This window comes from Uloborus diversus, chromosome 9 (genome assembly GCF_026930045.1).
Source record: "Uloborus diversus isolate 005 chromosome 9, Udiv.v.3.1, whole genome shotgun sequence".
In the NCBI taxonomy this organism is placed as follows: Eukaryota; Metazoa; Arthropoda; class Arachnida; order Araneae; family Uloboridae; genus Uloborus; species Uloborus diversus.
The window spans coordinates 118,425,772-118,438,114 of record NC_072739.1 but is presented as its reverse complement, the minus strand read 5'-3'; the positions used below and the strand labels follow the sequence as shown (position 1 = coordinate 118,438,114).

The following is a 12,343-nucleotide window of genomic DNA, read 5'->3' as shown; positions in this document are numbered from 1 at the left end:
TCCTTCAACGCTAAAAAAAGAATGTTTACTTAAGCTTAGTAAATTAATAAAAACATTGAATTCTAATTATATGTATATATACATATATTTAATTAATCACTTTTTTTATCCCACTAAAATTTTTAAGCTATTTCATTAATAACAGAATATTTACTTAATATAGAAAAATATTAACTTTTCCTCACTAAAGAAATAATGCATTTACATGCAGTACACTACCTATAGATTTCTGCACACTTGTCGCAACTCTTCAAATGTGTCCTGCAAGTTCTGTTGCAATAGAGAGATATTTCTCAAATTTTTCTTTTGTACAATCAAAAATACGAAACCGTTTGTCAGTTGCTTCTCTCATGAAACTAGTTTATTGCTATGCCATGTTGATGAAGATGGTATAGACTATGATGATTTAAGTGATATTTCAATCTAAAGAAATGTGTATTTTGCTTTTTAATTACTTTTATTTCTTTTATTTTATAGTTGTATCTTGATTAAGCATACTTTATATAGATATTTAGTATTCTGTAAAAAATGCTATAATAAACAAGCAAATTACATTTTCATTGTAAGTTAATTATTTGTCTTAGATGTTACAAACTGAAATTTTATGTTAAGGTTTAAAAATTTAGAAGTAAAAATTCTCCATAACTTTAAAAGTAAGTTAAACCTTAATTTTTTTTTAAACTATAAAAATAATTAAATTAAAATTTTATCAAAATATTTTCATGCTTTTACTTTTATATAAAAGGAAAAAAAACTGTCCGTAAGTTGTTAACACAAAATCTATTTTTGCCACTTTGGCAAAAACCTATTTTTGTCTGGCGGTAAAAACCGTGGTTTTTTCCGCCCCCGGCAAAAACTTGCCGACCCTGTCAAGAATACCCTGGTGTTGAACCTCCTGCTCCAAAAAGCGTTAGAGATAGTATAAACAATTCAAAGACACGGGCTGTTTGTGTAAGCAGTCCATGCAGACATGCTTGCAAAAGTTTTGGGACAAATTTCACTATCGTGTAGACATTGTGCCGTGCATCCAAAGGTGGACATATTGAGCACCTTTAATTTTGTATGTAAAAAAAATATTATTATCCATGTATAATTAAATTTATCTGAAGTGTCTATTTTTAATAGTTTTCATAATATACGCATTTCAAATCGGGTCATTCTTTTTGAAACACCCTGTACATAAATCATCATATGAACATTAGTACCTGATATATTTTAACTACAATGACTTCTTTTTGCATCATAAAACATAACATATGGAGAGGGGGGAGATGGCTTATAGTATGAACAAATTTGAAACAGTTCCCTAAGATTGTAGTTAGGCGTAAAAATAGTTACATATAGATGACGTTTCAGTAGCATCAATCTTGGTTTAAAATTTAAAAAAGGCTTACTTGTGTCATTTTTTCTACAGGAGTAGGAATGCCATCTATGACTAAAGGTGGCAATTCATGGAGTGTTGGATCATCCTGAGTTTGAGGCGGTGCTTGCTGAGCTAATGCGGACTCTAATTCTTGCATTATAACACTCTTACAATTTCTAACCTGAAAGATAATAAGCACAATAAAATGTAGACAGAAAATTAGTCCATAATATCAATTACAGAGTGATATAGTCATAGAGGAGTGAGATAGAAACAAAGCAAAAAATGCTTTCTTCATGCATGCGTCATACGCATGTGTACAAAAATCAATGAAACCATTATTCAACAATGAGAAAAAAAGTAGCAAAATTTTTATTGATTGAAATCCGTGCATTTATTTTACCACTTACTAGTTTTGAGCAGTTTCTGATGAAGCAAGTTTGAAAGGAAGATCATGTCTTAATCAGGATTGTAATTAATCAAATTAAAATAATTAAATAAGTAAATTAATCAAATAATGGTTCAAAAATCTTTCAATGAATGGTTCATGTTTACTTATGACATTTGTGTCACTAATTTATAAACTTGTCATAAGAAATTAATAAATTTTGACCATTCATAAACAAAAACTGTGAAAGATCTTTTTGTCTTATTAATTCATATCTTTTTTACTGTGTGTTCAATAATTTCAACTTATTTAATGGAACTGTTTATCACTCATGGGTTTGGCTAAAGGAAATTTGGGTCCGTTAAAGGGCCCTTCATAAAAATCTGATCAATCAAAACGGACATTTCGCAAAATCCCGATTAACCAAAACAGACTCTTCACAAAATCCTGATAAACCAAAAAACAGATCTTTCACAAAATATTTATTGAAAGAGCAAATCTGGAATCAAAGTACAGTCGGATCCCGATTTACGCGAGGGATGCGTTCCAAGACTTCTTGCGTAAGTCGAAATTTCGTGTTGTGAATATGACTTTTTTATTAACATACCCGATCATTTTAGACATTTTTAAACACCTTTTAAACTGTTTTAGATCATTTTTAACTTTATATTGGCGCTTCTTATATAGGAGTTGATTTTTTACCAAATTTTTTAAAAAAGCTGCATTATTGAAACACTGCACTGTAAGAGTTATACAGTAGATACAATAAGTTACATTTATAACTTAAATATTGAAGATGATGACTTATGCAGTGCAATCTGATCGTCATTCTAATATCGTCATACATCTATGGTAACACCCCTCTTTCAGAGTCTCTATAATCTACAATACAAGAACAGATTCTAATTTCATAATGTTTGTATTTTGCTTAAACACTACTCTGCGAGCTGCATATTAAAACTAAGGTCTGCACTTATAACGGATTGCCTTCTCTTAATTTTTAATTATACGTATGAAAGTTTGGCCCACTTTTTAGTTGTTCAAAGTATAAAAAATCTTTACCTTTTTCTTAGATTGTTGCAAACTTTCGCTTTTTGTTTTCATCTTCAAACTTCAGATGAAACAGCGTGCCTAGGTGCTACACTATTTCATCACCTTTCATATTTAGAATAAATAAATGAAAAATATGAGGAGTGGTGGGTTATACGCTTTTATAAAGCTACGTTTATAGTGTAGTGCGTGTGAACTTGCGCAGTCAGTGATGCTGAAAGGAGGGAAGTACATTCACAAAGTCAATGCTTAGTTGTGAATAACAAAACCGAAACTTAACATCACGATTCTTTTCCAAATATTTTCATGTTGAGAGCGAGAAATTCACTTTAGCTCTGATCTTCGTTGCTCCTGAAAAGCTCGTGTTATAGCCATTTCGCGTGAGTCGAATTGCGTTGTAGCGGGAGTCGACTGTAATGCATATTTCAGCGCAGGCCCGTGTTCAGAATTTCATAAAGGGTGAAATTATGTTCTGGTTTCAATGTTTTATCGTTCTTACCTGCACTATCAGAAAAATACAACAGTGGGTCAAATAATTCATTTCTGTTTAATGGTTACAATGAGGGGCATATCGGTGTGTGGGGGAGGGGAGAGGTTCAAATTCGCAGAAGATGTGTTTTTAAGTGATATATTACCAATTCTATTATTGTATATTTTATATACAGTAAAGCCTAGTTTTTATTCGGCTCATGTTTATCCGGATCAAATTTGTACAGTTAAAAATATATATTTACTTAAATAATAATTTAAAACTGTGAGTGTAAAACAGTGGTGCAACTAGAAAATAAGTTTTAAGGGAGACATGTTGATAAAAAATCTAACCTGATAAGAGGAGTCGGGGGTTCTCCCCCGGAAAATTTTTAGTATTGAAAACGGAATTTTAGACGGTTGGCTCCGCGGAAATTTGTAGAAATTAAAAGCGTAAAACGTGATTATAGGCCATATTTATTGACGTTAGGGTAAGGAATAGGGCTCAGGGACTCTCCTTGATCTTTTTTTTTCTTGAAAAATTGATAGAAATTTATTTCTCCTTTCCTTTTCAAATTTTCTAAATTGAAGTTCCAAAAACGCATTTGCAGACAAACTTTGAAGATTTTTACGGGGAGGGGATTTTAAATCTGTCCCCTGGATTTTTCTAAAAAATCCTAAGAAACTTAAGCAGTATCCTAATATATTAGAAACGGGGGAGGTTCAGAGGTTATTCCACTTACATTTTTAGTAAGTTTTGTTTTAAAAACCTAATTTTTGATGATATTAAAAAAAGGCGGTTCGAGGACCCTTGCTCGATTTTTTTCTGAAACTGGAGTTTTAAAAACGCAGTTGTACGACCATATTTGGAAACATTAGGGCGCTTTACGCACTGAAACAAAGCCAAACCCGAGTTAAGGTGATTTTTTACAATTTTAAGCGATGTTGTTAGATATTGGGGGACTTTTTCTGGAAATTTTGCAAAACTGAAGATCTGGAAACAAAATTTGAAATGCTCCATAATGCTATTGGCATGGGGCGCGGGGGGCGGGGGTTCGGAGGAGCAGCACTTTGAAGAAGACTTTCTTATTTTCAGACGAACTAGAAAAAAGGAAAAAAATTGCTGGGAAACTTCAAAGATAATGTTTTGTTTTTTTAAATACTATAAACAGACTTTTCAACAGTAAAGTTAGTTTTAAATCAAATTTACACTTTTCTTTGGTTTTTTATTATGTTTCTCTAATGGGAGGGGTTTAACCCCTAAAACCCTCCCCTTGGACACGGCTCTGTTTCAGCGTATGAACCGATAATTGATGGAACCTTTTTAAAGTTAAATTAGCTGCTAAAAAAGCTAAAAAGTTATTTTTTATCTATTGTATGACATTATGTTTATAAATGTAAAATAATTAATATCTACAAATTTTTGAAGATTTAAAAAAAAATAAAAATTTGATTTCAATTTTTAAAAATTCTAATTTAAATTAAAAAAATCCAACTTTTTAGATTTTATTTTAAAAATAAAAAAATTACAAACCCCAGGATAAAATGAATAACACAAAAGATAAAAATTATCCTTCCTGAAAAACTTAGCTGCATTGATGCATAATGCTTTCTACAAACAGTAAAAATTCTTTGCATTTTTGCACAACAGAGCTTAACATCAGTAAAGGACAAGTATGTATGATGAAGAAAGCACAATAAATAAAATAATAAATAAATAAAACAAAAGCAATTCAGTTGAAGTAACAATTTTTTGACAAAAAGAAGGAAAAAAAAACAGCACTTGGTATTTGCTGTTGCTGCATAAAGACATGTCTCCCGATAGTCAATTGACTCGCAGAAATACTGTAGTTGCAATTAAATTCATTTTCTGATCAAATAGCAATTACTTTAAAAGCCTAACAGAAAATGATGAAAAAATAAATAATAAACATTCAACTTGCAACACATACATACCACATTTTCTAAAGGATGAGCCCCAAACACTTTGAAATTATTTTGTGGTTTACCCGGAGTGACTACTAAAACCACAGCTTGCTGTCCTACTCTTATGGTATATTCATCAATGGTTGCTTTCAATTTCCTAGAAAGATAAGCACCATAAACTTCAGGTTGCTTAAAAAAGTACATGGTATATATGTGGTAAATAAAAAGTATAATGTAGCTAATTTTTAATTCACTCAATTATGTTTTTACGAAAAAAAATTCACATTGAAAACCTTTTATTTTAACAGATCATTATAATTGATTATAAACAGGCTAAGGGGGGGGGGATATCTTTTGAGAAAGTCTCCTTCAAACTGATTAAATTATAAAAATATTATCTAAAGAAATATTTTAAGTGCATGTTAGTATACACACTCAGATTTATTAAAAAAAAAAAAAAAACAAAGGAAGAGAATTTAAAAAAAAAAAGGGGTTACTATACATCCTTTGAAATACTAAATTGTATGAGCAAACATGCATAAAGACTTCTGAAGATAAATTTGAAAAAATCCTGCCTTATAAGGCACTACCTTAATAACCTTGTTTGTTGCCGTTTACGTATTGAAGGATTTGTTTCAAATGAATGAGGTCGTTTTCGTTTTTTGGCAGTGGCGATTGCAGCAGCTGCGGCCATTCCAATAGGACCTGAAACAAAGTACCAACATAAATTCATTTCAATTTAGAGGGAAGCATGGAGAGGCAGAAAAAATAGGATAAGTGCACCAGTTATGATTGCACAAAATCAATTAGTCGATATTTATTCAACATAAATTAGTAACAAAATCGCAAAAAATAAAATATGGTTTTCCAAAGAGCTAGAGTGCATTTATTGTTCAAATATTAAATTAATTACTACATAGCATGTCAAATGACAACGTGTGATCAAAAATGTAACATACTTTATTGCTATATTTCCAAAGTAGAATTAGAGAGAGCACTGTGAGGATTGACTCAGATTTGTGCCATAATACTGTATTATAAAATTTACTACTTGATATTTTGCACACACATAGCAAATTGATGCAACATAATTGCATAACTATTATGGGGCATTCTTATAAATATAGCTGGTTTCAGTAAAAAATTCTACAAATTAAATTATATCTATTGTGCACAATGCCATGAAAAATACTAACTACTTTTAGAATTTAAAATACTAAAAAAAAAACGTTGACTATTGGATTCAATTTGGAAGGATTTGTGCACTATATTTCAGCATAGTATACTTTTAGACACAACTTGTAGATTTATTTCTGTGGTCAAAATATGCAATTTGAGCAGCTAAATTTTGAGGTGACCCTTGATTTAACATTTCTTAACTGTTTTGATAATTTTGCACAAATTTTCTTCCACAAGTAAGTTTACGTTTTTTATTTCACACTTTAGTCAAGTGATTTGGGTACTTATGCATTCAATTTTCCGTTATGACTAAAAAAATAAAAAGTAAACTAAAGTTTAAAGTAAAAAACATGACTTTGTAGCAATAAAAACTAAACTGTTAAAAATTAAAAAACTTTAATAGTCAGCATTAAAATCAGTTGATTTTACATAGTAAATTTTGCATTTCTACAAAAGAATATGTTTTTCTAAATTTAACTATACTGCATTATACAACCTTAACTTCACAACTGGCAAAACTTTATAGTTCCCTTTTTCTGTGTGTGTAATAGATTTTTTAGACTCTTGCAATTTTTACTCCAAAATTAGTTCAGAACATAGTGGCATAAAGTTTTGTAGCTGTCTGCGACAAGCTTTTAGAACTTCATAATGTGTCTGCAAAATTTCGAGCGTGGTTTCAATTTAAAAAATAAAGAGTTTTTTTTTAAATAATGATTTTTGAAATAAGGCAGGACCCCCCCCCCCTCCCAAAGACGATGGCGCACTTCCCTAAATTCTTTGAAGCACTCCCCTCTCAAGAACGAGACCTCCCTCCTCACCCCAAAAACTGAGACAAAAATCTTTCGCAAATTACCTCCCCCTAAGTCTCACTGGTGCAATCTGATGACCACCCACCCCTCTGTCCTTGGTGGGCACCTAACATTTGCAAATATGCGTTGGCTATTGAACAGGGGTCTGTCCAGGATTTTTCACAGGGTCCATTTTATTTGTGAAAAATCAACTCATTTTGTAAAAAATCAAATAATTTTGTGTGTGTGTGGGGGGGGGGGGATTGTAAAACAAAATTTCAAAGTGGGTGTTTTTGTGATATTTTTTCTTTTTTTCCGTTAATATAAATTTAAATTAAATAATTGAAACAAAAAAAAATAAGATAAAAATGAAGTACTGGTTGAGCATTTAACTCTTGAAAGTCTTAAAACTCTCAGAATTTCATTTAAAGCTTCTAAATTTCATGATTTCAGTAAAAATAAAAGAAGAATTTATTTGTTTACCTCTTAAAAAAGCGTACTAAACATCAACAATTCGAAAAGTTCAGTTTTCAAAGCGATGTAAAGAGATCACAATTCTCAAAGTGAAGACTCCAAAAGTATAAAAAAGGCTCATAACAGAATTATTTTTTAAAAAATTGTTTTAGAATGGCATTTTAGAAACCAATGATAAACCGATCATTAATATCTATAAACACAGTTGCAGCAAAGCTAAAATTTAACCATCTATTCAGCATTTAAGTTTTTGACTGATAAACAAAAACAGAATTTCGTTTTAAAATTTTGAAATGATGGTTTTAATAGACTTTTCATTTATTTGCCTCCATATGAAGTGAAGTTAGGTTGAAAAAAAAAGAGTAAAATTTCGTTCATTCCTAGCTACAGTTTCTGGATAGAACACAGGGGTCTGGCCAGAGGATATTTGGGTCCGTTAACGGACCCTTCACAAAAATCCGATCAACCAAAACGAACCTTTCACAAAATCCCGATCAAACAAAACGGACCTTTCACAAAATCCCGATCAAACAAAACGGACCCTTCACAAAATTCTGATAAACAAGATCGGATCTTTCACAAATTGTTTATTGAAAGAGCAAATCTGAAAGCAAAATAACGCATATTTCTGTGTATAAACCGATAATTTTTGGAACCTTTCTTTAAATCAAATTAGAGGGATCAGCGTATACAAAATCAACTAATTTTGAAAAAAAAAAAAAAAAAAAAAAATCGGCACTCTTGCGATGCTATGCTCCTTATGCTCCTGCAAGCGATGCCATGCTCCTGCAAGCGATAAATAATTGCTACTGCCAAATAAATATAATGGTTGTTAGTTTTATCACAGCTAATTAGCAGCGGTGTTGTTGTAAACTTTATTGAAAAGGCATTGGTAAGCACTTTTCTCCACTCATGATTTAATAAAAAATAATAATAATATATATCTGCGAAATGAACTTAGAACTGCAAAGGGATAGTAAGGGTGAGGAAAAAATATGATCGCTTCAGATAGGGTTACCAACTTCAAAATTATCACCACTTAGCGTCTGGCGTTGAACCTTTATAACGACTTGATTAGAAGATATTCTCATTATTTCGACAGCTTGTCAATATTTGCGTTTTTACAGTGGGTGCGGGTGCGATGTTTAACTGTTATTTTAGGAGAAAAGTATATGGGTTTTGATTTTTCGATGCTAACAAGGATGATTAACTTTAAATAACTTTTAACTCTTTTAATTACCGTTTTTTTTCTTTAGATGTCTACATTTTGAAAAATGCAATCTTTTAACATCCGATATGAGAATCATATTTTGTTCTTTTTTCAAGCTAACTTCGCTTTATTAGGATGCAAATAAATGAAAAGTCTCTTTATTTCTGTTAGAATTCTCATTTCAAGTTTTTAAAGCAAAATTCCATTTTCTGTTATGAGTCAAAAATTAAAATGCTGAATAGATGGTTTATTTTATTTATTTATTTTTATTTTATTTTTTTTATTTATTTATTTTTTTGAGCAATCACGATTGTTTATTGCTTTCATTTGACTGTTTTGATGTCCTATCATTTTATTTTCTCACCGCCACCCTCCGCACCATCACCGTGGACCAGCCGCCTCACGATGCTGCTCCTATAGCGAAAGTCGTCTCCAGGTTGCGTCAATATCCTACACTTACACGCATACATCCACGCACGTGAAAACAAACACATACACACGCATACATACACCTACATTATTACAAACACATACATACACCTACACACATACACAAACACATACATACACCAACACACATACACATACAGACACCTACACATACACACACACCTACACACAACTACCCACACTCATGCCTACACACACATACACATTCCCCCCCCCCCACCACAAACACTCATACACACAACTGCCCACACACTCATACCTGCACACAGGCACAAACACACACGCCTACACACACACACACACACTCGTGATTGCGAAAAACATAATTTGAATTTCAGATGTCAAAATTCAAATTAATTTTTATTTTATTTATTTATTTATTTTTTTGCATCAACTGTGTCCACAGATATTAATGAAATGTTTATCATAGGACTCTAAAATGCAATTTTAAAATAATTTTATCAAAAACATTTCTTTTACAAGCCGTTTTTATACTTTTGATGCCTTCACTTTGAGAATTGCGATCTCTTTGCATCCGCTATGGGAATCCGATTTTTCGAATTTTTGATGATTATTACGCTTTGTTAAGAGGTAAACAATTAAAATATCTTTTTATTTTTGTTAAAGTCACGGAATTTATAAGTTTTTAACGAAATTCTGTGCTTTTTAAGAGTGTCTTGGGTCAAAAAGTTAAATGCTGAACCCCCTATTCTGAATTTTATTTTATTTTATTTATTTTTTTGTTACAATTATTTTAAATACTGTACAGAAATATTTCTAGTATAATTTAAACATAATGTAGAATGGTAGATGAATATTGATACTTGAGAGAGCGATGCCCCCCCCCCTCCCCGCCAAATATCAGAAAAACACTCCAGTGCTTTTCTCGACATAGAAGAGGAAAACACTCAACTTTAAGTTTAATTGATGCAGTTTGTGCCATCTCTAAATTCTAAAATTTCGTTTTAACAAAAAAATCTTTTTTTTTTTTGCGAAATTTTTTGATTTTTCACAAAATTATTTCATTTTTCACAGAATTATTTGATTTTCCACAAAAAATGGACCTTGTGAAAAATCCTGGACAGACCCCTGGAACAAGCATTGGTCTTTTTTTCAATTTAATATTTCGCAATTTATTCTAATACGTTATAATCGCTGAAGCAAGGGTGCCGACCCTGGCCGGGGAGGAGGAGGGGGGGGGGGGGGGGGTAATGGCTCATAGTAGAAAGTACCATTGAAATTCTTATAGATGTTTTAAAAGGATTCAAATCTCATTATTGGGAGATGGTACTTCTGGGGGGGGGGGGAGTGCCCCATAAAATTGGGAGGGGGAGGGGGCATCGTCTGGAGTCACCACTACACCATCAACATCTTTACAGGTACATAAAAAGTATTTTATTCTTATTGGGAATTACTTTGGCTGGTGGGGCTTCATAGAATTTGACGGGGCTGGGGAGGGTCTTTGACACTCTTGGGGGGACACCCTAGTAAAATCTGCATTTTAAGATCTACAATTAAAAAATCTTAAACATTAAAATTAAAGCTAATTTTCGTGCATGAAACCCAATTTCTTATTTAAATGAGCATTGGATTAAATGGAAGTTAACCACTATAAAATTAACAGATATTACATTTTTGCACCTTCAGACATCTTCATTCTTTATGAAGTAATCAAGAGATAAGTAAAAAATTAATCTACTTAAGTTGAATGATTTTTACTGAAGCTAAAAAGATTAGGAATGATAATCAACAGACAAAAGGAATAGCTTGAAACTGATTTTACAGTGTTACTAGTTACAACTAAGATTAGAAATAAAATTGAGGGAATGTAAGCACTCCAGAACAGAACAACGACCTATCTACACGCCCCTGAACCCCAGATTATTTGTGAATTTCGTAGCAACCTTTAGTGAACATAATTTTCTCCGATAACCTTCATTTTTCATGAAACAGTTTTTTTCGATATATAGAGATTTTTTTGTTATATAGAAACAATTTTTCTATGTAATGAACATAGAAATTTGCTGGGATTTCAATACATAGAAAATTTTGACATGTGGAAGTTTGATATATGGAGGTTCGACTGTATTTAACGAAAGTTTGATTTTAATAACTATAAACAATTTAGCACGCTCTTTTTTGAGGACAATAAAAGTGCACTTACCAGCTGCAGCAAGTTGTGCAGTAACATCTGCAACATTGGATGAACTAAGAAGATCAGCATCTTCAAAACTAGGACTATCCAATGACGAAGATGGATCACTCATATCATCAGGGATGATAGAGTGATTAACGGTGGACGTCACATCTGCAGTTATTTCAGACCCAGTACTCATCCTATGAAAATAAGATATCACTTGTTTACATGAAATAATTAAACAACTGTAGAATTGAATTTTATTTGGAGGTGAATGTGAAATTATTTAATCTCTGAAAACACTATATCATTTATTGCAATACAATACAGAACCCTTTACCTGGGATCCAGAAAACAGGTAAATGTTCGCCTGATTTTCCGGCCACTTTTTAAAAAACAACTTTTGAAAAAGGGCTCTTACTCGAAATGTGTTCGAAAATCATTGCAATTTTTTCATAAATATTACACACAAGCATATAACTTGAGAAATTTAGTACACAAAAAAAGACGACTCTCTGCGTTAATCTATAGAATTTCTGCAGATTTTCTACAAACATCTCCTAACTAACGACTCAAATTTTTCAAAATCTGTAGATTTTATCCAGTTTAAAGTAAATCTGAAGTTCCTGAAAACATTTTTCCCGAGTTTTTGCAAATAAGAGGAATTTGTGGGAAAGTTAGATTTTCTTCTAATTTCAAGAAATCTGCAGAAATTGTAGAATTTCTATAGAAAATTTCTGTTCGTGACGCAAATCACAAATTCAGTTGTATTCTGCTTTCAGACATCTTATCAAACTTTTTTTTTTTGCAAATTACTTAAGTTGTAAACGTAATAAAAATGCTTAACAGTAAACTCCCCAAAACTCGGTGGTGGGATCACCTGGGAGCCTTTTCACATTTCCGTCAAGGA

At 31.8% G+C, this 12,343-nt stretch overlaps 1 protein-coding gene across 1 annotated transcript in view; it reads right to left on the bottom strand.

Annotated features, from left to right (window-relative positions):
- The window catches only part of LOC129230456 (DNA-binding protein P3A2-like), a 38,643-nt gene extending 27,011 nt beyond the window's left edge, over positions 1-11,632 (bottom strand). Inside the window, exons 1-4 of the mRNA XM_054864855.1 lie at positions 11,461-11,632; positions 5,786-5,900; positions 5,226-5,352; positions 1,395-1,544 (exon numbers count right to left, since the gene is read on the bottom strand). Coding sequence (XP_054720830.1) covers positions 1,395-1,544; positions 5,226-5,352; positions 5,786-5,900; positions 11,461-11,632 — 564 coding nt within the window. The remainder of the gene's footprint in view (positions 1-1,394; positions 1,545-5,225; positions 5,353-5,785; positions 5,901-11,460) is intronic.
- Positions 11,633-12,343: the final 711 nt, after the last annotated feature.